Genomic DNA, 27916 nt, shown 5'->3' on the forward strand with positions numbered 1-27916 from the left:
TTTATACTTTTCCAAGACAGGCCACTCAGGAAAAAAAAAAAAAAAAAAAAAAAAAAAGCAGGGGAAGGGGAAATTTTGACCCTGCAGTTCAAAAAAGAATAGCACACTAGAGATTAGCAAGGCTTTAATGGAAAGCATAAAACACTGAAAATATGGACAGAAATCAGATTATTATCCTTTTATTTATTTTTTTTGTCTCTCACAGTGATACTGGAGGGAATCCAAGAACCATTTAAAATGAAGGCAAATGATTAGATTTTCCCTAATTGCTTAACGCTGATGTCATGGTGTACGCAAAATAAACATTGATCTTGAGCGAAGAGAAATAGAACATGAACAGCCTTTCGAGGTAAACCATATCCAAGAGAATTCCAAGAACTGCGGGCCAGAATCTATTTAGGCAATCCTCAGGGACCCACTTCTCTTAAGAGCGTAACCGCGGAGCCAATTTCTGATGCTCCTCTACTGGTGATCTGATTTTTAGAAGGGGAATCTGCTAAGCATCCTCCCTCCAGGAGGCTGCCCTTCCCCAGAACACCTCCATGGATTTGCTGGTTTGATCACGTGGTCACGGAGACGGAGCGAGCAGCAACTGATACAATGGTGTTGAGTCAGGGCAAGGTGGGAGGTCAGCGCTCTTCACGGGCAGGGCCCGTGAGCAGAGGGCAGGGCGCCCGGCACCGGTAGATGGGAGACTGGTTACTGGGCTGAACGCTAGATGACCACCTCCAACCCACAATTTGTCAATCCAGAATCGTGCTGAAGACTGTAATTTTCTAGTCCGTGCTTTATAAGCAAGGTCAGACAGAAAAGAGCTTCCATAAAAATGGTTGAGGCCCCAGCCAAAAAGGGAAGTACAGCCCGACGACCGTCCTCTGAGACCAGAATGTGTCCAAACAGTCAGTGGGCCTGAGAAAGGCCCTCTCTGTCTGTGCTGAGGAACAGGAGTCATCTCGCCTAGAGCTGGCCGCTTCCTCCCAAAAGAGGACAGGTAAAGATGAGACCGACAGGACAGCCTCGTTCTCCACCTCCACAGAGGGCTGCCATACGCCTCACCGGCACGAATCAAAAACCAGGTCCTCCCGCTGCAGGCTGCCTGCAACACTGCCTGGGTGCTCGGGGAGGGATGTGCAGCAAATGCCAAGTGGTGGGTCGCGGCAACTGGATAGATAATTAATATGATTAGGAACACACAGAGCAAGCATGCTCTCGCTGACTGAAAAGCTCAGTCGCATAATTACTGTTTTCTTACTGGCTCACTGTCTGTACACATTTCAAAGCCTGGTTGGTGTTAGACTGCTGTGTAAACATCAATAAAATCCCAAAGTGCCAGATCATCGGCATTCCTGGGTACAATGGCTTTTTGTTTCTAGTTTTTTCACTCTTTTAAAGATGCATCTTAGGGTTGCAAACATTAGGAAGAATGATCTCTACGCTTTGGACTAATCTGTGAGTCTGTAATGAGTTAACATCTCCCCCAAGTGAACATTTATTATGAAGGCTAATTAATTGCTTTCCAGTTACAAGAACCCTTTGCATTCAAAGAAAGTAGGATTCACACACAGAGAAGCTTCTGTTTATTAAAACAAAGCAGGGGAAACAAAGAGCTTCTTCCTTCAAAATCCCTTCTATTTAACATAGCTTTAATCAAGAAATGAAACCTACAAATGCAAAAAATATGTACAGGTAGAAAAAGTATACGTTCGCCAACCAAAATGCAACATTAATTGAAGTAAAAACTAAAGCAATGCTTTGTAGTTGCCTGGATGTCCCTGGGGGACAGCAAGTCAATGCTTATCAGCCTTCCTCAGAAGAGACAATTTTGATTAATATCAGACCCATCTGACTCAGTCTATTAAACCCTGAAGGAAGGATATTCTTCAGATATAAAAGACATCTCTTTGATTAATAATTCTACCCTATTGCCATTCCAAGCATTAACAACTCTGTGGCATCTCTAGAAAGGAAAGCCTTTGAATTCTAGAAAGACACACTAAAATACAGGTTCTGCACAGCCCCTTTTCGGCTCTCCCTCCGGAGAAGGAACCCAAGTTGTGAAGGTGTCACCACTGGAGAGGCGGAAACCCGAGCTACATAATTTATTTCACTGTCTGCAGATTTAGGGTCAATTACTTCTGACATAATTCCTGCTTGAAGATAATGAAATCTTAATATCACTGACAAAAGCCTGAAGACAGAGGGACTGGCACTACACCTCCCGCCAGCTGACCCGCTAGGTCAGACACAGTTTACACCTCAGCCACCTGAGCACACTGTCCTTTGCCTACCAATGGGTTCCAAGATGCGCCTGAGAGAGGAAGCACCTAGTCCGCCGCAGAGAGGCTCTATGCACTGGGGACCTAATGTGGAATTGTCATAAGGGGGGTTGGGGGGGGCGGCTGCGGGCAGGAGTCTGTTTCATTTCAACTCTGCTTTTTCAAACTTCTGCCCAATCAGCACTGCTCTGCTCACATCATCAGTGCGTTTCTCTTGATGTTCATGATCAGCCTTTTGCCATATTCTCTGTAGTCCACGGGCTTCACGTCCATCACAGTGGCCTTAATTCGAGACTCATCCTTTGAGAAGAGAAAAGCAGTTCGTAAACGAAGGAAAGCCCGTGGCATGGAGCAGTGGTGATAACCCCCTTTGCTTTAGAGGTTTCAATGATCCCGGCAGGAGAAAACACAAAGGCATGCTGGATTTAGTGTTCAGTAATTCCAATACAGAAAAAGTCACAAGTGAGAGCCAAGTCCAGAATTCTGGGGCTGGGAGAGTGGGGAGAAGCCCCTCTCCTTCCCTCACCCTTCCCTCATGCTCCCGAGCACTCAGAAACCTAGAATCCAAATGGGATGGACCTAAGCGGGCTTATCAAGGCCGATTTATTTTCTTTGCCAAGGTGGAAACAGGAGCCCCGAGATGATGAGTGATGCGCTTAAAGCTACACAGTTAGTTCTGCAAGTGGTGTGAAAGCAAAGGCACCTGAGGCAGAGGAGGGACACCTGGCCTGGGTCCCATCTCGGCTCTGCAACAGACCACCTCTCTGTGCCTCACCTTCCCGTCCATACCATGAGAGGCTGAATGACCCTTCAAATGGCCCCTGGATCTCACCTCAGACACTCTATCAGACATTTGCCTTCCTACTCATTTAATGCCCATAGAAACGAACACATCTGTTAGCAGAATACATCCATCAGGGTTAAGATCTAATAGTGAAAAAGAATGGGGAAACCCCAAAATAAGCAGAGATGTTTTCAGAAGCCTCCCTCCTCACTCGTTCATCAGGACTGTGCAGTGTCTTTAGAGGAAGCATGATGTGATACCCAGAAAGGATACACAGTGTAGTGCAGGGGCTCACACGCTCTAGTGTGTGTGCTCAGTAATCACTAGTCCGATTTATAAGCACGGTTAAGAACAAAGCTCTGAAGCTGGGGGCTGGAATCTTAGTTCTGCCACATGCTGGCACAGGACTTGGGCAAATGACTTGTTCTCCGTAAGCCTACAGCTTCTCAGTGGTAAAACAGGGATAACAATAGTTCCTATACATCCAGGTTACTGGCAGGACCAAGTGAGATGATATATGCAGTAAAAGGTGTAGAACAGTAACTGGCAGATAATAAGTGCCCAATAAATGCTGTTATATTATGACTATACAATTACATGATGTTACAGGCAACCTAAAGGAATTTTCAAGGTAATTTTAACTATGTGTGTGCTTTGTTTCATACACTAACTTTGGAGCTTAAACCTCATGGAAGATGTGAATCCGCTAAACACCTTACCATTCTTTGTCAATACACAAACAAAAAACCCCAGGTTTTAACTGAAAAGACCATAAGCATTTTCTCCCCCGATGCTAGACACTGGACAAAACACTCAACCTCTCTAAGTTAGGTTATTCCTCTGAAAATAGAGATAATAACAGTACCTCAGTGCTGGGCAGACTCGAGGAGTGATAAACGCAAGGCACTTAGTACTAAGTCTGGCACACAGCAAGCAATGATGTGACAGCTGTCACTGCACTGTTATTGTGGGTGACAAACAGTAGCTTCCCACTGCTAGCCCTCCTGCATCCCAGGTGACCTCACTTACATTGTAGGTCTCTAGTTTCACCCTGATCTTGAATATGAAAGTTCGGAAGTTGGCATTCTGGAAAACTTCCTCAAATGCTTGCTCATTCTGCAAAAACAAATGTAAAACTTTAGGCATGGAAGCTACCAGACCATTTGAAAATATCTATTAAGATTTTTGAAGGGGCGCCTGGCTGGCTCAGTCGGAAGAGCGTGTGACTCCTGATCTTGGGGTTGTAGGTTCAAGCCCCACATTAGGTGTAGAGATTACTTAAAAATAAAATCTTTAGGATTTTGTTTTTAAAAAAGAGTTTTGAAAAGACTTTTGAGAAAAATCTCTCTCAAAAAAAAAAAAAAAAAAAATTACCCCCAGTGGTTTGAATAGGAATGACTACTCTAAAGGCGATATTTCATTACATAAAACTGTTTGGGTAGAATTTTATTAAAAAAATTAAAATACTCTACCTACAGTAGTCAAATTAATAGAGACAGAAAGTCGAATGGCTGCCGGTAGGGAGTGGGGGGGGACGCCTGGGTGGCTCAGTCTGTTAAGTGTCTGACTTCAGCTCAGGTCATGATCTCACGGCTCATGGGTTTGAGCCCCACATCAGGCTCTCTGCTGTCAGCACAGAGCCCACTTCAGATCCTCTGTCAGATCCTCAAAAATAAACAAACGTTAAAAAAAAAAAAAAAAGGAAGAATGGTTGCCAGGGGCTGGGGGAAAGGGAAATGGAGTTACTATTTAATGCATGCACTGAACTTATACTTAAAAATGGTAAATTTTAGGTTATGCACATTTCAACATAATATAACAAAACGAAACCCAAAAAACACTTAAAATTTTTTTTAAATGTTTATTTATTTTTGAGAGACAGAGAGACAGAATGTGAGCTGGGGAGGGGCAGAGAGAGGGAGACACAGAATCAGAATCAGACTCCAGGCTCTGAGCTGTCAGCACAGAGCCTGAAGACGCGGGGCTCAAACCCACAAACTGAGAGATGACCTGAGCAGAAGTCAGACATAACCAACTGAACCACCTAGGCGCCCCCCAAAAATCACACTTCTAAACTTTAAAAGTTTGTGATGGAATAGGGGCACCTGGGTGGCTCAGTTCATTGAGCGTCTGACTCTTGATTTCAGCTCAGGTCACAATCTCAGGGTTGGTGGGTTCAAGCCCTGCCTCAGGTTCTGTTCTGAGTGTGGAGCCTGCTTGGGATTCTTTCTCTCCCTTTGCTCTCCATCCCTCAAAATAAATAAACAAACTTAAAAAAAAAAAAAGTTTGTGATGAAATACATCTGAGGCTCAGCATGTTCATCGTAAATTAAGAATGGGGGGTGGACAGTAAGAAAAAAGCTCAAGTTGTTATACATGGTTTAAACCTCTACATTTACAGTGATTTGTGAGCAAATGAAGCCAGGGAGGTGGGGTGGGTAAAGACTAGGGAAAGTATGAAAAACAGTTCTCGGGGCGCCTGGGTGGCACAGTCGGTTAAGCGTCCGACTTCAGCCAGTCACGATCTCGCGGTCCGTGAGTTCGAGCCCCGCGTCAGGCTCTGGGCTGATGGCTCAGAGCCTGGAGCCTGTTTCCGATTCTGTGTCTCCCTCTCTCTCTGCCCCTCCCCCATTCATGCTCTGTCTCTCTCTGTCCCAAAAATAAATAAACGTTGAAAAAAAATAATAATAATAAAAAAATAAAAACAGTTCTCTCCTTTATCTTACCCGTCAAATATTATTTAAACTTTTGTACCTTAAAAAAATTATTTATTTATTTATTTTGAGAGAGGGGGGGGGGAGGGAGGGAAGGAGGTGGGTGGAGAAAGGGAGAGAGAGAATCCCAGGCAGGCTCCATGCTAACAGCATGGAGTCTGATGCCGGGCTCGATCTCATGAGTCAAAACCTGACCTGAAATCAAGGGTCAGACACATAACCAGCTGAGCCACCCAGGTGCCCCTCCCTTTTTTGTTTTTTAAAATATTTTTTTAATGTTTATTTTTGAGCAAGAGTATGAGTTGGGGGCGGGGGGGAGGGAAGGACACAGAATCTGAAGCAGGCTCCATTGCTCTGAGCTGTCAGTACAGAGCTCAACGTGGGGCTCGAACTCATGAACCATGAGATCATGACCTGAGCTGAAGTTGGACTCTTAACCAATTGAGCCGCCCAGGCACCACTGCCCCCTCCCCCACCTTTTTTTTTTTTTAAAGTAATCTCTACACTCAATGTGGGGCTTGAACTCACAACCCCAAAGATCAAGAGTCACAGGCTCCACCAGACTGGGCCAGCCAGGTGCCCACTAATTACACTTATTTAAAGAAAAAAAAAAAAAAAAGTCTGGTAAACAGAGAGGGATCACAGAAAGCATTTAATGCATATAAATATACATAAAATAAATTTGCAGTCCTCTGGGCCTTCAGATATGTAAATAAAAACGTGTTAAATCTTAAGAAAATTATATCAGCTGTCATTATTCTTCTAAGATTAGGGAAAGGCTGGAGTGCATACTCCAAGAATATCATGGTTCCTGAGGGAAGAGTTTCTATATGTCCTCATTCACCAGCAGTAAAAACAGTCAAATGTAATAAGCTCATAAAAAACCCTGAAAAGCTGCCTCAAGCCTTAAAATCTGATATGAAAATAAAGAACCAGGCAAAACAGATAAAAGACACCATCATATTTTAAAGTCAATTCCAGTTATTTCTATAAAAGGGCTTGTTGGCATTATTTTCAGAGATCTCACAAACAATTTAAAAAAGAGGTGTGTAGGGGGGAGCCGAATGGACAGAACTGAAGATAGGAAAGAATAAGAGAAAAATGTGCCAAAACCAATGACAAATCTTTATTCTTAGTGGTTTTTACAAGTATTCTAACCAATCTGGAAGAAGTCGGAGAAAAATACACAGATAGATGCTAATTTGTGTGGCCCAGAAAACACAGCTTTCATTGGTCATCTTTACACATTTTATCTAAGTATCTTTCCTACATTTAGCATAATTAGTAATCTATTCCCTACATTAAATAAACCAAATATGTGAAAATAAGCATTTATCAAAATGAAACATAAAGTTACCTTATGAAAGTAAGTTACTTCATAAAATTCCATCTGAAGACCTAAAGTAGCAAGTACCTTCTATCTGAATTTAAACCAGGATTTGACTCAACTTTTCAGGATGGTGTATGTTAAAAGGGCACATCTGTACTTCAGGTTTCTTCAGAAGATGTCAAGTGACTGAGGGCACACCAACTTTTGTGTGCTAACAGTAACAGGAGAAATAAGTGGTTTACACTTGTAAAATGCTGCTTTTAAAGCACTTTAAAAAAAAAATTTTTTTTTTTTTAAAGGAGGCTCCACACCCAACATGGGGCTTGAACTCACAATCCTAAGCCAGCCGGGCACCCTTAAAACACTTTTATATACATTGCCTGATTACCTCATTGTTAGTACACCCAAAGTGGACAAATTTGACAGAATTAGATGAGTCTCAAATAATCATCAGACTGAGAAACTATATACAACACCCAAGAGAAATTTAAAAAACTTAAAGAGCAAAAGGGTGTTATTGGCAACTGTTACACTAATAATAAAAGAGGGGGCCAACCTTCTCTTTTAACTCCCCAATATAAGCAGTGGTTTGTCCAATGATGGCCTCCGCAGACTCCTGGAAACAGGTGACCCACTGATTCTCTTGAAAATCAGCAATATTTGCCTAAAAAACACATTACATATTAATTTAGCAAAGAAATAATAAAAGGAAGACACACTCAGGAGACTAGAAGATTAACTTTTTCCATTCATTAAAATAATTCCCAGGGGGAAAAAACCCCATTACTACCACATATGCTATATTCTTTCCAAAGAGTGTGAAAAATATCAAAGAAAGAATTTAAAATGTAAGCCTGGATCACAGCAGGAACACGATATGCTGTGGGTATGTGATTTCAGATCTCAGTGGAGATAACAACCCAACTAAACTCTCCTTCAGACATGGAATCCAGGCACCCTGGACTTAGTTCCTTCCCCTCCAGCCGCAATGGCCTCTGGACTAAAGGTTCTGAAGGAGCCTCCAATGAGTGAGGGCAGGTTCTCTGCATTTCAAACTGTACATCCTTCAGTCACTAGTTCTATAAGGCAATTCTCAGTCACTGCTGAGCACCCCAGACTATTTAAAAGTCTGAGTCAGGGGCCTTCCTCCAGTGGCCAAACTTACCTAGCAAAAGAAAGGAGCTTGGATCAACTGTCTCCAATTGGACCACGATGTAAAATTAAATAGGGGAGAGTCAAGGAAGAAAGTGGATCACAAAGAATCCATTTGCTGAAGTAAAAGTCTTAGTAGAAATAAGTAGCACAGTTTTTTTTTTAAGGTGTCATTTGATGAGTCTACATTTTCACTTGGCATATACATAGAGCTTTAATATCAAAGTTATGATGGAAAAGTAAGGGGACAAGAAAAGTTACAAACACTCACACACACAAGAGAATGTGTCTCATCCCAGTTCACACCTACAGTCTGCTTACCGTGTGCCAGCATCCTAGAGCCAGAGCACCCTCAACAGGGTTGAGAATGGCATAATGAAGGGAACACGCTGGGTCCACACCTTGTGAAACCAGTGCCCTGGGGTTCCACTATCTACAAGCCTCACAGAAAGGCTGATCAGTCATCTAGACAACCTTCTCCATTCTGGTTCGATGGAGTTTATGGTTTACAGGAATATAAAGCTTAAATGTAGAACTTTCCTGCTGAACTAACATTTTGAGGGGCAATTAGAATATAGAAAGGACAAGTAAAATCTTTTTTTTTTTTTTTTTTTTATCTGAAAAGATTAAAAAAATTTTTTTTCTATCACAAGAGTTTTCACTGCAGGGGGAAAAAAAAAGGAAAATGCAGAAGAAACTAGAAATCAACCAGAAATAACCTCTATCAACAGTATGGTATTTGCCCACTCAAGTCTGTTTTCTGTGTGTGTACATACCTCAAGACTATATCGAACATATGATTTAAAATTTGCCATTTTCAATTAATAACCTGAACATTTATTCATGTCATCTTCAAATACTTTAACTGTGGAAAACTGTCAAATAAATGGCAAATTCTGATGCCTGCGTGGTATTCCACTCCACAGATAAAATAACGGAATTAACCACTATAATATTAAGGAAGTTAAGTTGTATTGAACTTTTCAACATAACAGAGTAACAGATAACTTTACACAACTGTAACAACTCTGATGATTTCTTGGAAGAAATTCTCTCCAAGTGTTTAATGTGCCAGAAAACATAAATATTTTTAAGGCTCCTGATATGTTACTGCCAAATCACCTTCTAGAAAAATAGGAGAATGCCTATTTTTCTTATACCTTTATTATCATTCAGTATTATCATTTTTTTAAAGCACACCCTTCACTTTAAAGGTTTTAAAACCGAAAGAAACAATTCTTACAATGCAAAAAAGCCACACTCCCACATCAGCACACAGTCACATTCCCGAGAAGTCAGCTCTACCGAGGGCTAAGAGGAATAGATTATCTACAAGAAAAATAACTAAATATACGCATTGGCTGTATAATTACTGCTCTCCAGAAATGCCATTTCAAATTAATTTATCTTCATAACAGTTAGCAGGAGAGTGTCACCAATGCTGCAATTGTACTACATGCACAGCAACTGAAATCAGCTGGGCATCTAAATGCAACACTGGTATGAAAAAAAGCTTTTAGTAGGAGAAAACAGACTGCTATTCAGTTGAGCGAAAGGCCCCTTACTTTTGTTCTTGTAGAATAAGAAGCTCTTTAGCACTTACTCGTCTGCAGGCTTCCTACCACAAGAGATCTTGTTTTGGCCCTCGTCTCTACAGTGGCGGGCGGGCACGTGGTAGGGACTCGAGAAACACTATAGTGTCTCAACTACCCATTTTACTTACTGACAGGATCATGCGGTACTTGAAGCTGGGAAATTCACTATCACACTTCTCACAGCGGTACAATCCATTCTGTTGATCAATCACTTTCTTAAAGCAGTCCTGAGCTGGGCAGGCTTGATACATACAGTTCTCTTTGCGAAGAAACACAACTGTCGCCACACAGCTAAAATAGTCGGCCTTCAGGAGAAAAGAGTGACATGAGAGACCTGGAACACAGGGCCTATGTTCAAGAGGGACTCAGGGGCAGCCCAAGCTTGCCCTGACATATAAGTGGTAAGTGTTCACATATATGAATCCTTAAGATCACAATGTGATTACAGGGAACAATTCATGCTATAGTTTCTGAAATCACTTGTGCGGACTGCAAAACCTACAAAGGTAATAAACTAAGCTTTAAAGCAGATTATTCCTAGGGTGACTAGGCTCAGTCCAACCTCGGCTTGCGTCAAAATCTCCAGGTTTGTGAGTTTGAGCCCCGCAGTCAGGCTCTGTGCTGACAGCTCAGAGCCTGGGCCTGCTTTAGATTCTGTGTCTCCCTCTCTCTCTGCCCTCCCCAGCTCGTGCTCTCTCTCTCAAAATTAGACATTAATAATAATAATAGTAATAATAAAGCACATTATTCCTTAACGAGAAAAGTGAATCCTAAAGTAGACTAAATTAATTAAAAACAGAAAAAGACTATATGAAAAACAAAGATGTCAGGAGACACAGATTTGTTCCTTCCGTTCCTCTGACCCTCCAAAGGTTAACATCTAGGAAATACAGGGCAAGGCAGGAAAATCTAGTGCAGCGACGTTCAACCATCCTCCCACATTAAGAACAATAGTAGTGGTTTCTGGGGCCTGGAGTCACCTTCATCTTTGTCTAGGTCACAGTGGCAAACGTTTTCTGTAGAAAGCCAGACGGGAAATACTTTAGGCTTTACGAGCCTTTTGGTCAGAGTCCCTGTTGCAGCTACTCAACTCTGCTGCTGTGGCACAGAAGCACCCACAGACAATATGCAAATGAGCGCATGCGGCTGTGTGTCAACCCCTGGTCTAAGCCATCCGGGTGGAGAAATCACTGATAAGTAAATGTAGCAAAGGACTAAGTCATGTGCTTGGACTTTATGTTGTTGTTATTGGTTTTGCTTTTTAACTCTCACAGAAAGGATACAGGGTAAATAATTTTGAGGGTGAGCAGTTCCCTCTGGGTGTACTCTGAATTCGGAGCCAGGTCAGCAATCTCTGGGGCTTCCCAATGTCTTAGAACAAAGAAGGCAAAACCCAATAATATGGATATTTAAAGAGATTTGTTGAGCCCTCTATCTAGAAGGCTCTAGAGAAAATAAGTCTCCTAGGAGAATGCCTATAGAATTTTCTGTATTTTTAGGTAACGTCCAGATTCAATTCATGACTTTATTTATTTATTTATTAAAAAAAAATTTTTTTTTTTTAACGTTTATTTATTTTTGAGACAGAGAGAGAGAGAGAGCATGAACGGGGGAGGGTCAGAGAGAGAGGGAGACACAGAATCTGAAACAGGCTCCAGGCTCTGAGCAGTCAGCACAGAGCCCGACGCGGGGCTCGAACTCACGGACCGTGAGATTGTGACCGGAGCCGAAGTCGGACGCTTAACCGACTGAGCCACCCAGGAGCCCCAATTCATGACTTTAAAGTACAGGTACAGGGGCGCCTGGGTGGCTCAGTCGGTTAAGTGTCCGACTTTGGCTCAGGTCACGATCTCATGGTTCGTGGGTTCAAGCCTCACATCGGGCTCTGTGCTGACAGCTCGGAGCCTGGAGCCTGCTTTGGATTCTGTGTCTCCCTCTCTCTCTGCCCCTCCCCTGCTCGCACTCTCTCTCTCTCAAAAATAAACATTAAAAAAAATTAAAAAAATAAAGTTTAGGTACAAATGGGTACTCTCCAGGCATGATTTTTCTTTTCTTCTTCCTCTTCTTCTTTTTAATGTTTACTTACTGTGGGGGAGGGAGGGAGGGGGGGAGGGAGGGAGGGAGGGAGGGGCAGAGAGAGAGGGAGGGGCAGAGAGGGAAGGAGAGAGAGAGAATCCCAAGCAGGTTATGTGCTATGAGCGCAGAGCCCAACGTGGGCTCAATCCCACAACCGTAAGATCATGACCTGGGCTGATATCAAGAATCAGATGCTTAACTGACCAAGCCACCCAAGTGTCCCTCATTTCTTTTTCTTTCTTTTTTTTTAAAGTAATCTCTACACCCAATGTAGGACCCAAGATCAAGAGTCACCTGCTCTTCTGATTGAGCCAGCCAGGTGCCCACAGGCCTGATTTATTACACACAGTCTACCTGTAGATCTAAGAAGAAAATTGGGAAAAGAGAACCTGAAGAGTGGCTGTTCCTATGACAAGACAATACCTATCTGTCTAATGTTTAAGTCTCAAGATGCCATATGACAGCATCATCAGATGCCGTTGACGACAATGAGGGATAAGGGAGTATAGTGAAACGAGGGGGAAAGGAATAAAAACTGTATTATATAATATGAAAACAATAAAAGTAGGAATTGCTCTTTTGGGGAGCATAAAGGAGAAATAAATGACTTAAATAATGAACTGCTGGCAGAATACAGGTTTAGATCAAGACAGGAAGAGAGTCATTACATACAAACATTGAAAGGAAGCTGCAACTGAAGTCAAATACCAGAGCCGATTCCCATCAGAGAACAGTGGCAAAATCTCAGCCCGTGAGAGTTTAATACTGTACAGCCAGTGAGGGCACGTGTGAACTGCCTGATGTCTGACCCTGAGCCTGACTAATGCTCAGTGTTAGCTAGAACTTCAAAACCCACCTTCTTGGTGTGTGGGCACTTCAACTTGCAGGAATAATCAGCAAACACAAACATAGACCCGAAGTTATTACCACTTCATCAGGATCCCTCTAAGAATTAACTCTCTAAGTCAGTTTCTAATGTTTTTCTGCCGCAGGATATCTGAGGGATCTGACATAGCCTATTAGTAAGCACGACTCCCTCACTCTGGTGATTCTCAACTGTCACGCCATGTTCTGGTCAGACCTCCAGATAAGAATCACAGCTCTGAATGTCTGACAGGTGGTACCAGAAATCAGGTTGGAAAACTCATCCTTCTGCACACTCTATATGCTTTTGTGAAGAAAGTTAGGAATGTGGGCTACCTTGTCACCATGGCCTAGGTTCTCTGATTTAACCTCATATAGAGTTTTCCAGTTGGTGTTGCTACCTCCTGTTCCTCCACTCTTTAGATCAGAGATGGAAACACCATCTAAGGCTTGTCCTTCAGAGTCAAACCTGAAAAATAAACAAAGAACAACAGGTACTTTATTATACTTATTGAATATGCTACTTGTTTCTAGACATCAGAGGCTATTCACTAGCCCCCCCACCTGTCCTACATTCATAGGTCGTGGTCACATGGGCTGAAATGATTATGTTCCTCCTTGTATCTTAAGCCAACTGCAGGAAGTGAATGACCTCTTTTCATCTCAATTGCTCTGATGCCCCCCAGTGGTCAAGAAAGACGGTGGCCAGAATATCACAGAACCTTTTCTTAAATTAGCATCTGTTATACACAGTTCTTTAGGCTACTGATGCTCATTCTCAGCAAGTAGCCACATTTTTATCATCACTGAACTGTATCAATATAGAAAGTGACAGTCAGCATATTGACTGTCACGTTTTTTGTGGCAAAAAAAAAAATTTCATGGTAAAAGATCTTATAAGCCTGATAGAGAATCTAAAGATTACGTAACCCGAAGTAATTTAAGATATTATCTATTTTCTTGTAGATTTATCTTAGTGAGGTTCTACCTATGCCAATATTAAAATTATCATTAATTTGTGTTGCATTATGATTAAAACTGATTATATTTCCTGAACACATATCAGCTGACATGAAGGAAAACGGCTCAGAAACATACTTGGGGGAGGGAGGAGTCAGTCTGAGATTAAAAACATGCCAATGTCATCTAAAAGGAGGATAACTGAAAGCTAACCACAGAGAGAGCAGGCCCCTTAAAAAGGGACCATGTCACAGAATGGGTGCTGCCCTAAGCTGCAGACAATTGCCTTCACATTCTGTCAGGGAAGCGGCTAAATCCGTCACAGAAGCACAGCAAGGTCCATAAATCTGTTTCACCACTATCTACACCAGTTTACGGTTTCAAAAACTCCAAGGAGACATTTGCCACCAAAGATAGCTCATCAGGAATCAACAGAGCAAAGACTGAAGCAGCCCTTCTTACAATAAAAAAATTCCACATTGGAAAAAAAAAAAAGAAAACAACAAAAACCCCTCCACATTGTTACAACCAAGATCAAACATCTCCAACCCATGCCTAGGTGGGGTGTGTGCAGTGAACTTCTCTTTGATCAACGGCAGGTTATTTTATTCTGGAGACAGCCATGTCTTTTTATGTTGACCAGGATCACTGTTACTGACAAGTAAAATATGAAGACCTTAATGTGGGCATGCCATTAACCTGGGGTCAAGCTCTAGAGCCTGAAAGAAAATCAAGCGAGAAGGACAGACCACAGCTGTGGTTATTTCTGCTCAGACTATGAGCGGGACCTGCCTCATAATGCAATGCCAGCTACCAGAATAGTTAAACATAGATACGTGTGGACCATACTCAGGAGGCTGGCTTAAGTGTCACAAACACTCTAGTAGATGTTTCATGAAACTACTCAAACACTAGTGCTACTACTGGTTCACATTACACTCAAAATAAAAGTGAGAAGTATGTCACAGGAGCGAATTCTTTAATCACTAAAACCCTAAGACATAGGTGGAAACCGATACAATCCCCTGGGACTACAGCTACACAAATTATTTAAGCTCAAGCTAAAGTGTTTTTCCCTGACCACATCAATTCTTGCACACTATGTTTCAGTTTGAAGTGCTCTTTAAAGGCAGAGTTTTAACACCCTAAAACGCCAGATATAGTGCGATCTTAACAGGCTCTCATCCAAGTGCCTGGGAATAACAATGCAGTGCCAACAAGAGCCCACTGTTTCCACTGCACTTTATCAGAGTCCAGTGAACACACCGGAAGATGTGCTCAGCACCAACAACTGGACAGAACAGGGAAGTACACTCTTTGCCCACACCACAGAAGCCCACAGCTTTAAACCTAGGAAAGAAAGCTGGCTCTAGCTTACGGTCCCTCGGGTCCCGGCTGGAACAGCCTGGCCCCACCCTACTTTGGCAGGATAGAGGTCAGCATGCGGCACGTCCATGCTAACTGCCTCCTCCGGAATCTCTGGGTTTGTCATGGGATTACAGGCTTGTCAGTTTAAGGGCTTTAAAGCCATCCTCTTAGAAGGCATAACACCTCTGAGAAATATAGGAACTGCTCCATTCGGTAACAAAGCCCTCTGTTCTGCAGACAGCTCACATACTGATCATAAGAACCAAAAGAGCCACTTCTTCTCAAAGGCCAGGCTCAAATGACCCCTTGGTTTAGCCCCAAAATACCTACCATCCACGAAGCTTATAGGCCTCCGGGATGTCAGGATTCACAATGACCGTGCTTGAAGACAGTACAGAGAGGCTCCGTCCACCAAAATCAGAAACTCTGGCTCCCTTGATAGCCATCACAGGTTGTCTAGAACCATCAAATCTATCAGCCTGGGTAACAACAAAAACACCAATCAAATACAGTGAACAGGTGTCACTGTCAGGAAGAACACACAGAACATTTTTATAGAAAACAAGGAACACAGTCAATAGAATAAATGCAATAAAATAGTACATGGAATCTATCCAAGTTAACCTCACTCACAGGAATCTGTTCAAAGATACATTAAAACTAATCTAGGGTTAGAAGAAAGATCACCTCTCTGTATAAAACTTAAATCATAGCATACCTCACAAAAGTAAATCAAATAAAGAATTTCAAATATTCCCTAGACAGCTCAATCCTTCATTAGGAAGGGCCTACATGGCCAAGGCCCCACAACTCTTTTTTTTTTTTAATTTAATTTAATTTATTAATTTATTTTTTTTTTTCCAACGTTTATTTATTTTTGGGACAGAGAGAGACAGAGCATGAACGGGCGAGGGGCAGAGAGAGAGGGAGACACAGAATCGGAAACAGGCTCCAGGCTCTGAGCCATCAGCCCAGAGCCCGACGCGGGGCTCAAACTCACGGACCGCGAGATCGTGACCTGGCTGAAGTCAGACGCTTAACCGACTGCGCCACCCAGGCGCCCCTATTTTTTTTTAATTTACATCCAAATTAGTTAGCATATGGTGCAACAATGATTTCAGGAGTAGATTCCTTAGTGCCCCTTCCCCATTTAGCCCATCCCCCCTCCCACAACCCCTCCAGTAACCCTCTGTTTTCCATATTTAAGAGTCTCTTCTGTTTTGTCCCCCTCCCTGTTTTTATATTATTTTTGTTTCCCTTCCCTTATGTTCATCTGTTTTGTCTCTTAAAATCCTCATATGAGTGAAATCATATGATATTTGTCTTCCTCTAATTCCGCTTAGCATAACCCACAACTCTTAAGACAAGACAGCCACCCAGCTCTTTACATCTCTGCCTTCTGCACACACTCTGACTGCTCAGTACAAATGCTTACATCTTCTCCCCACAGAGTAGCGGTCACCACTTTCCCTGACATGTCCATCAAATAGATGTCTCTCTTCGAAACTTCTCTGTTGTTAGATTTCACTGTGATTTTGGTGGCATCTTCATAGCTCTTGCAGATCCCAATTATGTCTAAAATACAGGCACAATGTGTTAGCAAAAAACGGTCAAAGCTCCATTACAGCATGATCCAAGGTTGAATGGCGAGCACTTAAATCTTACATTTCCCTTACATGTTGCAAACAAAAACTAATAATCCCAACTCTCTTTGCTCTCATTTGCAGACTTACCTATCAGAGAATCTTTAGACTTATTCTCCAGGTCACCAATCGCTGTGAAATCAAACTGAACTGTTGGTAAATGATGACCATCTTCACAGGGCACGACGGAAGTCTCATTATTGAAGGTCATCTCATAGTCATTTTTAACAGCTGTGAACTGTTTGTTAGCAATCTTCAGGGTGCCTTTAGAGATGTAATAGACCTGCAAAAGAGGCAAGCTGTGGAACGTGGGTAGTATATCAGATTAAACCACAAATTCCTTACCACTACGCAGTTCTCCGAAGGACGAGAGTCCCCCATGCCACTCAACTGTTTCAGTTCTCAACGCAACACCACCATACCTTGTTCATGTCAATAAGGGGAAAAAACTTGTCCACTTGCTCGTTGAAAGCAGTAGCTCTGATTTCACCCTGCAGAAACAAGCAAGAACCGGTTAGAATTGTGTCCATCAAGTTTTACCACTGAAAAGCAGGACACCGTGGTGTCAAAATGACATCTTTAAGCAGTAACACAAGCACAAATGGGATGTGTGAGAGGTCTACAGATGCCCCAGAAACACGTATTTTGTGGTCACACATTCAAGCTATTAACCCCAGCCAACAACTTGGGTTTAACTAGCTGATCCTGTTACGGTGCTTTATGAACCTCAAATTAGAACCCTAAAAACAAGGCAAAACAAAAAACCCCACAATGAACCTAGTGATTTTAATATTCTGACAACAGAAATAAAAACAAATTTTGAACACTGACGCGAATGAAGCCCACAAGGAAGCGTGATGAGCCAAATGAATCACCAGCTGCCCTCACGTTGGCGCCAAGCAAGGGATGGATATATTCGGGAGTCATTGTCAAAATGTTACAATAAGTCACGTTTTCAAGTTGCTTGTGATTTGATTTTCACTTTACTTTTCCGTCAGTCAAAATACTATAGATGGGGACACCCGGCTGGCTCGTTGGTGGAGCACGTGACTCTTGATCTCAGGGTTATGAATTTAAGCCCCACGCTGGGTGTAGAGATTACTTAAAAATAAAATCTTCACTTAAAAAACAAAAACATGGGGCGCCTGGGTGGCGCAGTCGGCTAAGTGTCCGACTTCAGCCAGGTCATGATCTCACGGTCCGTGAGTTCGAGCCCCGCATCAGGCTCTGGGCTGATGGCTCGGAGCCTGGAGCCTGTTTCCGATTCTGTGTCTCCCTCTCTCTGCCCCTCCCCCGTTCATGCTCTGTCTCTCTCTGTCCCAAAAATAAATAAAAAACGTTGAAAAAAAAATTAAAAAAACAAAAACAAACTATAGATGGATAAAAAACTTAAAAAAGGCTCAAATTTTTGCCAACTGACAGATCAGACCAATAATTTGGTAAAAAATTAGGTTCTGATACTGATTCTGCCATCACACAGTCAATACATTTGGGATATCACTCCATCTTCCAAAAACTAAAAACCCAAAACAAACCACCAATTTTTCCCCCGCCCTTGCAGAAGTTTGAACCAATAGGAAATAGGCAGCAGCTTGAAAACAATGTGTGAAGTACATACTAGGAATTATAAATAAAACTAACAAACAGCTAACGAGACTGTCGAGAGATTCCACAACTTGGATGTTTTGTCTCTTCATCATGCTTTGGTTTTGTTTAAGTATAGAGTTTGCACAGCCAGAATCCATCTCCCACAAAACCACTCACTTTTCTTTTAAAAAAAAATTTTTTTTTAACGTTTATTTATTTTTGAGACAGAGAGCGAGCGAGCATGAATGGGGGAGGGTCAGAGAGAGAGGGAGACACAGAATCCCAAACAGGCTCCAGGCTCTGAGCGGTCAGCACAGAGCCTGACGTGGGGCTCGAACTCACGGACCGCGAGATCGTGACCTGAGCCGAAGTTGGCCGCTTAACCGACTGAGCCACCCAGGCGCCCCAACCACTCGATTTTCAAGGTGGCTGTTGTATGCCTTCTGCTGTGGCCCAAAGCAACACTTTGCTTATAACCAGACATCACCTCTCAGGGCTTCAACTTAGCCTGCTAACAAGTCAGACAGAGTGTCTCTGCTTTCTACTGCTCATGAGGCTGCTTATACATTTAAAAAACTAATTACTGGGCACCCTGGGTGGCTCAGTTGTTAAGCATCTGACTTCAGCTCAGGTCATGTTCTCACGGTTCGTGAGTTCAAGTCCAACATTGGTTGAGCATGAGCCCCACTTCTCTCTCTCTATGCCCCTTGCTCACCTGCCTCCGCCCCCAAACAAATAAATTTCTACAAATGCTTTCCTTTAAAATCAAGGATTTTAGAAGTGCCTGGTTGGTTCAGTTGGTACAGCACGTGGCTTTTTTTTTAAGTAATCTCATCTCTACACCCAACGTGGGGCTCAAACTCACTACACCGAGATCAAGAGTCACATGCTCCATCGAATGAGTCAGCTGGGTTCCCCGAGCATGTGACTCTTGATCTCAGGGTCATGAATTCCAGGCCCCTGTTGGGTGTGAAGCCTATCCAAAAACAATAATTTAAAAAAATTGCTTTTCAATAAAGTAAAATAAAACGAAGGATTTTATTTAAGACCTTTAACCCTTTGCACACAGAGAGCCATCAAAAGAATACAGACAGGAAAAACCACAATAACAATCATGTCTATTTTTGGCCTACTACTGTTCCTCATCTCATAGGCCTGCACAGAGATGAGCCCTCTGTTTCTTAGGCTCCTCCTATTTCCCCACTTGACAAATACTCACACTTTCATCAACTAGTTCTAGGGAGAAGAGCTTCCCTTCCCCCCGGGAATTACTCCAGGTACGGATCTGACTTTTGTTGGTAACTCGAGCACAGATAGTCCACCTAGAAACCAAACAGATTATGTTAGTGCTCAGTCTTACGTGGGAAATGTCTAAAAGGGTGCCCTATTATCTTCCTATAGTCTTTCTTACCTTATGCATATTCCATTTTTCAATATAAGCTGTATTTTAATCCAGCTAATTAAAACCCCAAGAGGACATACAGGTTTGACAGTTTATAGAATAAGCAAGTAGTAAAACATACGAGATGATTTAACACTAACTCATTCTCCTGTCAAATTAGTAAATTTATAAACCCTCTCCCTTCTCCAAAAAGCATCACCAAGGCAACGGTATCCCCTTAATGAAAGGTTCTAAGCTAGAAAATGCAGTAATACCAGCAATTATATTTTGCCACTATTTTCAATTATGGGAACTGATAAAACTGGTGTCAAACTTCTGTCTCCATTCTAACACACACTGAATATAAATACAAAATTATGGAACACGGTATTGGTGAGCTACCAAAGGAAAACACACCAAAGTAGTATGACCTCAGACAGAGGCCACTAAAAAAAGGAGGCACAAGATTCAATCAATATCCAGTCTTGGTGCCTATCCTGGTTGGCATGTGTTGGGCACATTAGTTACCTTACTCCTTACCCCTACACTGCAAAGAGTTGAAGAATGAATAAAAACATAGCTGAAAGAACTCTGAAAAGAGAATTCACTCATTCTCAACTACTAAAATCAAATGGAAAAGAATTATATATAAGAAATATCCAGGGGTGCCTGAGTGGCTCAGTTGGTTAAGCGTCTGACTTTGACTCAGGTCATGATCTCATGGTTCGTGAGTTCGAGCCCTGTGTCGGGCTCTGTGCTGACAGCTCAAAGCCTGGAGCCCACTTTGGATTCTGTGTCTCCCTCTCTCTCTGCCCCTCCCCCGCTCATGAGCTGTCTCTCTCTGTCTCTCTCTCTCTCCCTCCTTCAAAAATAAATACACATTAAAAAAAAAAAAGAAATATCCATTCAGGGTATAGTAATGCAGTTATACTAATAGTACAGATTTTTTTAGTCACCTAAATCATACTAACAATTTTTAGACTAAAAGTCGCTTATTTATATGATGAGAAGATGAAATGTCTTCTGAATTACAACAAATATTTATTTTTTACTCCTGATGATAAATGGATTCTTTAAGGCATTAAATATTTTTCAAATCAAATTCTTTCAAAATTAATGAAACCCCATAATCTACAGTAGATTGCTTTTCTTGCCTTTTTTTTTTTTTTTTAAACATTTATTTATTTTTGAGAAAGAGTAAGCCGGGCAGAGGCAGAGACAGAGAAGGAGATACAGAATCTGAAGCAGGCTCCAGACTCTGAGCTGTCAGCACAGAGCCCAACGTGGGGCTCGAACTCACAGAGCGTGAGATCATGACCTGAGCTGAAGCCGGATGCTTAACCGACTAAGCCACCCAGGAGCCCCATTCTTGCCATTCTTTTATGATAAGAGAGTTAATGATTGCCACAATTTGTACCCTCTTCCCCCTCTGGAGGGAAAAAAAGAGATGAAACTTACTTTATGTATGATAGCCCTGAAGTTCGCATATACATAATGCAAGAGCCCATAATAACCCCTAGCATTATACTGTAAGTACATTCTGAACGTACTCTATGGAAAAACTCACTTGGATTGGTAAGGGGTGAGGCTGGCGATGGGTACCACTTTGACCTGTGTTCCTCCAGAACCTGTGTTTGCTAGGTTGGTAGCTCCAGCTTTTCCAAATGTCTTTGAGGCACCATAAGTCTTAGATAGAGTGGAACCTTTAAAAACAAACACAAAGAAGGGCAATCATTGGTCTACATAAATTTTATGTAAGTTTTGTAGTAACTCTCAATCACTGAGGTGTTGCTCATGAAATCATACAAAATGAGAGGCAACGAGTTTTTCCTTTTTATCAATCAAGAGATATGGACATCAGAGACCAATACAGGCAGCTAGAAAAGAGATGGAGAATGAAGGCTGGGCACACAGAAGCTTACTACTTTATTTGCTGACTTAAGCTATGACTGAGGTCAACATGATAATAGTAGTGAGTCCAGACACTGCTCTTTCAGAGGCCTGTCCTTTTTAACTTTTTTTAAAAATTTATTTTGGGAGAGAGAGAGAGACAGAGAGAGAGAGGGAGGGAGGGAGGGAGGGAGACAATCCCAAGAAGGCTCCACACTGCCAATGCAGAGCCCGACACAGGGCTCAAACCCACAAACTGTAAGATCAAGAATCGAAATCAAGAGTTGGATGCTCAACTGACTGAGCTGAGACTCATCCTTCTTAAACTTATTGTATCAACGGGAGAGATAATGGGTCAGAGAAAGAAAATCAACCAACATCCTTGACTGGTCAAACCAACGGCAAGTCACTGCATGTATAAGAAAAAAAAAAACAGAAGCGGGGCACCTGGGTGACTCAGTTAAGTGTCCGACTTCAGCTCAGATCATGATCTCACCATTCATGAGTCTGAGCCCCGCATCGGGCTCTGTGCTGAGAGCTCAGCCTGGGGTTGCTTTGGATTCTGTGTGTGTGTCTCTCTTTCCGCCCCACCTCTGCTCGGTCTCTCTCTCAAAAATAAACATTAAGAAAAAAAAAAGCAGAAGAAAAGGTTAGGAGGTGAAGGACACAGTAGATGAACCATCTGAGGTGAAGGACACCAATACCTATCACAAATATTTTACCTCAAAACATCTTCAGAAAACTCACTGTTCTCAACTGCTCTATAGGACTGAAAGGTCTACACTGAAGTCTATGTGACTGGGTTTAGTTGGGGGCAAAGGGCAACAATCAGTTTTTGGTTCAAGACAACCAGGTGGCTGGGAACCAAGATCCCTTCTGCCTCTTTACCCAAGCCTAAGCAGCTACTGTGCACTTGGAAAAAAACAGGTAATTAAAGCTTATAAACATAGGAATTCCTTTATATGCACAGTTTCTATAAAGTTTCAACCTCCAAATTCAGAAAATGTAATTTAGTCCAATTACTTCAAATCTTCTCTATCAAAACATTTCTTTAGAATGGAATTTTGCTAGAGATGTAAACCTACCATTATTCAGTATTTATTTACTGAGTTTGTACAACCTGTAAGACATTATTCTCGGTATTTGTAGCATTAAAAAAAATTTTTTTTTTTTAATTTTAGAGACAGCATGTGCGTGAGCCAGGGAGTGAGAAGAGAAATAACCTTAAGCAGGCTGCACACTCAGCCTGAAATCCGATGAAGGGCTCCTTCCCACAACGCTGGGATCACGACCTGAGCCAAAATTAAGAGATAGACACAACTGACTGAGCCACTCAGGTGCCCCAGTATTTGTAGCATTTGATAAAAACCATACAGACTGTCCTAGATCTTAACATTTCCTATTCTGAGGAGTCAAGAGAGAACTACACATACAACAGTAATGACTGCATCAAGATTATGCAAGGAAGCAAGTGAACTTCGCAGAATACATGTGTATATGCATACCTAATATCATCAAGAAGATAGTTATACAAAACATGCTTCCCCTCAATACACGCCCAGTCTTTTTTTCTTTTACCACCCAGTTGATGTGTGTTTAAAAAGCATTAACTGACTTTTAAAAATAAATGTTAATATAAGCCAAAGACAGACAACTGGGAAAATAAATCTGTGAGAAGAAAGAAAGGAACAATATACGATTTGCATTTCAGGCTTAAGGAAGTGACTTTTACATTATTTACCATGTTAGTATATCTATGCCACTACCTCCTTCAACAGAATATAATTTGAGAGTTGTGTATAAATAGATACACGTACACAGGGGAGCTAGATGGAAGGTAGATCGACAGATATTGCAAGATAGATAAAAACATCAAAGAACAATGAAGTCCCATGTCCTGAAAGTTTCACAGCCACCTTAGTGATGCCTTAACCTTGTTTTTCTTAAAATCTCAGCATTTAAAATTAGCAATTAATAGTTGAGAGGAAGAGAGGAGGGGGTGTATGAGACACTGTGACAGAAAAAAAGGACCTCTAAAAATAAATCCAACCAAATTCCACACATCATCATTCTCAATAGTTCCTAAAGTGAAGGCCAGAAAGTAAACAAAATGATTCCATTATAGCCTCTCAGGACCTACTGCAGAGAGTTAAAGGAAGAAATGATTTCTCATCCATGAGACTGAGAAGCAGAACCTATGACCGGTATAAATGATACTGTTTTCACATTAAGATAAATACCCGTGAGGGCCCCAAATGGGAAACTTGGAGAGAGACAAGCGAAATTCAGTTAAGGGGATTCCAAATAGTTAAAAGGTACAAATTTAAAAGATATGTAAATTCACAAGTCAAGAGAGTGCAAAACGTAAGATGTGAGAAACCACCAGATAAACTATTAACAGAGAACAGTGTATCATTCTGATTAAAACAGGCATATGAAGTATCTTTAAAAGGCTATCTTTAATCATTTTTTCAATCACATACTTTACTGTAAGAATTGGAACTATCCTTTGCAAGAAGCAACTATCATGAATGACATTTTGAAAACTCCCTTTAGTCCCAGATTAAATTTCTAAACACTACTCAGAGGCCTGATACATATAATCAGCACGTGTCCTCACACAGTAGCTTACCTATCCCTGAGCTCCCATTCTGTTGCTGGGGCTTGCTGGCTGGTGGGTTGGCTGCTGAGGCCGGAGAAGGAACTACCTGCTGCTGCCCGTGTCCTGAGAACCCAAAAAAAAGACAACTTTAGTGCAAATAATTCAGCTTAAAAGATTTCAACTTAAGCAGAAGAAATACTCCAAGAAAGTGTAATTTTTTTATTTCGTTAGACTCTCATGGGTCAGAATTCATGTTGTTGCATTCAACTGCATGCAGTCAATTTGGTAGGGGTTCACTTTTGTTTTCATTATATGAAAGGTTGGCTCCATTCACCTTTCACCTGTTTATAATTGATAGCTTTCAGTTTTAATGAGGTTCTCCCCTAAGGCCTTGCCCATTTCTCCTGCCTGAACCTGAAGTCAAGTCACTGGGCTGAATCTGTGACATTACCACTATTTCCATAGCAACAAATCGATGTCATCAACAGAACTGTGTTCACGGCAGGATCTATCAGAAGCAAAAGCTGGGTGGTAAGAAAAACCTAAAAGCAGTTCAATTGTCTCTGAAGTGCTCCTGCTTCAAAGGAAAAGGAGACATTCAGAAAGGATTCTACCCTTTCCCTCCCAAACAAAGCCACCTTATTTTGAAACCGACGGTTGGTGGAAAATAAGAGTTGAAAGAGGCTTAGGTACCGTGAAGTGCTAGTGAACTGTCACAGCAGGGAGAGATGAGATGGGGTTCAGAAGCAGGTGTGTCAAGGAAACAGGAAGATTAAAAGGAAAGGAGGGGAAACGAACATGTCTCTCAAGCAGAAAATAAGAAATACCATACCACGAGAGTATTTATTTGCCCTTCACCCTTTCTACAAATGCTTTAGGAGTTGAAAAATGTTAAAACTGCAAAATATACCTAATGTAAAAAAAACAATAGATTTATGGAATTTGATTTTGCCTTTGTGGCGGGCACTAATTTAGGCTGTTCACACAAATACAGCTCAAAAAGATTTCCTAGAAAGTCCTACAAACAAACATGGTGAGCACTGCTGAAAAGGCTCCCCACCCACCACCTTGTCTCTGCCTTCTCCAATCACTAGGCTTATTCCTGCTGGGCTTCCCAAGGCTGTACCTCGAACGGGCCTATTACACCCTGACTTCATTTCCTTCTGCCAATATTCTCTTAACTAGTATAACAAAACGAAGAGTTAACCGTGCCATTTGAGTAAAATAAACCTAGCATAAAATTAAAAAGGTTAAAACAGAATTTCTTATTCTTTAGTTCTTCCTACGGAGAGAAACATTGAGACCTTGCTTATTTCTTTTCTTTAATCCCAATTACCTATTTCACTCATTCCCCCCTCCACCTCCTCTCTGGTCACCATCAATTTGTTCTCTGTGGTTGAATCTATTTCTTGGTCTCTTTTTTTTATTTTTCTTTCTTAAATTCTACACATGAATGATATAATATGGTGTTTGTCTTTCTCCTATTCAGTTCACTTAGCATTATACTCTCTAGCTCACTCCATGTCGTTGTGAATGACAAGATTTCAATCTTTCCATAGCTGAATAACATTCCATCGTACATATGTGCATACACACACACACACACACACACACACACACCCCACATCTTCTTTATCCATTTATCTATCAATGGACACTTGGACTGCTTCCATAACTTGGCTACTGTAAATAATACGGCAATAAACACAGGGGTGCTTGTATCCTTCTGAATGTTTTTGTATTTCTTTGGATAATACCTAGTAGTGCTATTACTGGATCCCAAGGTAGTTCTATTTTTAACTTCCTGAGGGAACCGCCATAAGGTTTTCCACAGTAGCTGCCCAGTTTTGCATTCCCACCAACAGGGCAAGAGGGTTCCTTTTACTCCTCATCCTTGCCAACACTTGTTTCTTGTGCTGTTGGTTTTAGCCATTCTGACACGGTATGAGGTGATATCTCATTGTAGTTTTGATTTGCATTTCCCTGATGATGAGTGATGTTGAGCATCTTTTCATGTGTTGGCCATCTGTACGTCTCTTTTGGAGAAATGTCTGTTTATATCTTCTGCCTGTTTTCTGGCTGTTGAGTTGTACATATCAGTTCTTTATATAGTTTGGATACTACGCCTTTCTTGGGTATATCATTTGCAAGTATCTTCTCTCATTCCCTAGATTGTTTTTTAGTTTTCTTGACTATTTCCTTCAGTATGCCAAAGCTTTTTATTTATAAACTGTAGTCCTAACAGTTTATTTTTGTTTTTATTTCCCTTGTCTCAGGAGACACATTTAGAAAAATGTTGCTATGGCCAATGTCAAAGAAATTCCTGCTTATGCTCTCTTCAGGTCTCACAACAGGTCTTTAATCCATTTTGAGTTTATTTTCATGTATGGTGTAAGAAAGTGGTCCAGTTTTCCCAACACCATTTGTTGGAGAGACTGTCTTTTTCCCATTGTATAGTCTTTCCTCCTTTGTTGAAGATTAATTGATCACATACTTATGGGTTTATTTGTGGGTTTTCTTTTCTGTTCCACTGATCTGTGTGTCCATCTTTGTGCCAGTACTATACTGTCTTGATTACTACAATTTGTAGTATAACTTGAAGTCTGAAATCATGATACCTCCAGCTTTTTCTCTTTCAAGACTGCTTTAGTTATTCAGAGTCTTTTGTAAACATTCCACACAGATTTGAGGATTATTTGTTCCAGTTCTATGAAAATTGCTACTGGTATTTCGACAAGGATTGCATTAAATCTGTAGATTGCTTTGGGTGGTATAGACATTTTAACAATATTTGTTCTCCTAATCCAGGAACATGGAATGCCTTTGCATTTCTCTGTGTCATCTTCAATTTCTTTCATCAGGGTTTTATAGTTTTCAGGATCCGGGTCTTTCACCTCTTTCATTCAGTCTATCCTAGGTATTTTATTATTTTTGGTGCAATTGTAAATGGGGTTGTTTTCTTAATTTCTCTTTCTGCTGCTTCATTATTAGTGTATACAGATTTCTGTACAATGATTTTGTATCCTGTGACTTCACCAAATTCATGTATCAATGCTAGCAGTTTTTGGTAGAGTCTTTAGGAAAGTTTTATTTCTTCCTTACCAATCTGGATGCCTTTTATTTCTTTTTGTTCTGAGAGACCTTACTTACACAGAAAAAAAGAGCCTAGATTTTTTTTTTTTTTTAAGTAGACTTCACACAGGGCTTGAACTCATGACCTTGAGATCAAGACCTGAGCTGAGATCAAGAGTTGGATGCTTAACTGACTGAGCCACCCAGGTTCCCCAAGAGACTCGATTATTGATAATGAGTTTTTGTGATACTTTTTAGTTTTTCCATCATCTCTGAATTTACCAAGTGTCATATGAAATTGTATGGGAAAACTGCCCTTCTTTGACAATGTATCTAGTGATGGAACATTTTGAAATTTTAAAGTAAACTGTTTCTTAAATCGGTAGGCAAAAATAACTGGAAAAAATAAAACTATACTTACTGGGGCTAAGTAACTGGAAAAAATAAAACTATACTTATGTGCTTCAAGAAATATATTCAAAAGAATCAAAAGATTTAGATATTTAAAGATGGAGCCATAAAAATATACAAACTCCACTCCACCTAGTTCCACTGTTTCAAACCCATCTCAAGTCCCTTCTTCAGTATCATGCCTGCTTCTTCCAGTATCTTGCTGAATAGG

General features: G+C 41.3%; 1 protein-coding gene across 1 annotated transcript in view; it reads right to left on the bottom strand.

Moving 5' to 3' along the window:
• Window positions 1-1560: 1560 nt before the first annotated feature.
• The window catches only part of RPA1 (replication protein A1), a 73390-nt gene continuing 47034 nt past the window's right edge, over window positions 1561-27916 (bottom strand). The window contains exons 6-17 of the mRNA XM_043583460.1: window positions 24253-24345; window positions 21298-21433; window positions 19569-19671; window positions 17185-17253; window positions 16853-17045; window positions 16555-16694; window positions 15450-15598; window positions 13128-13260; window positions 9980-10156; window positions 7661-7768; window positions 4090-4176; window positions 1561-2576 (exon numbers count right to left, since the gene is read on the bottom strand). Of these exons, the coding sequence (XP_043439395.1) occupies window positions 2469-2576; window positions 4090-4176; window positions 7661-7768; window positions 9980-10156; window positions 13128-13260; window positions 15450-15598; window positions 16555-16694; window positions 16853-17045; window positions 17185-17253; window positions 19569-19671; window positions 21298-21433; window positions 24253-24345 (1496 nt within the window). The 3' untranslated portion in view covers window positions 1561-2468. The remainder of the gene's footprint in view (window positions 2577-4089; window positions 4177-7660; window positions 7769-9979; window positions 10157-13127; window positions 13261-15449; window positions 15599-16554; window positions 16695-16852; window positions 17046-17184; window positions 17254-19568; window positions 19672-21297; window positions 21434-24252; window positions 24346-27916) is intronic.

This window comes from Prionailurus bengalensis, chromosome E1 (genome assembly GCF_016509475.1).
Source record: "Prionailurus bengalensis isolate Pbe53 chromosome E1, Fcat_Pben_1.1_paternal_pri, whole genome shotgun sequence".
NCBI classification, from domain to species: Eukaryota; Metazoa; Chordata; class Mammalia; order Carnivora; family Felidae; genus Prionailurus; species Prionailurus bengalensis.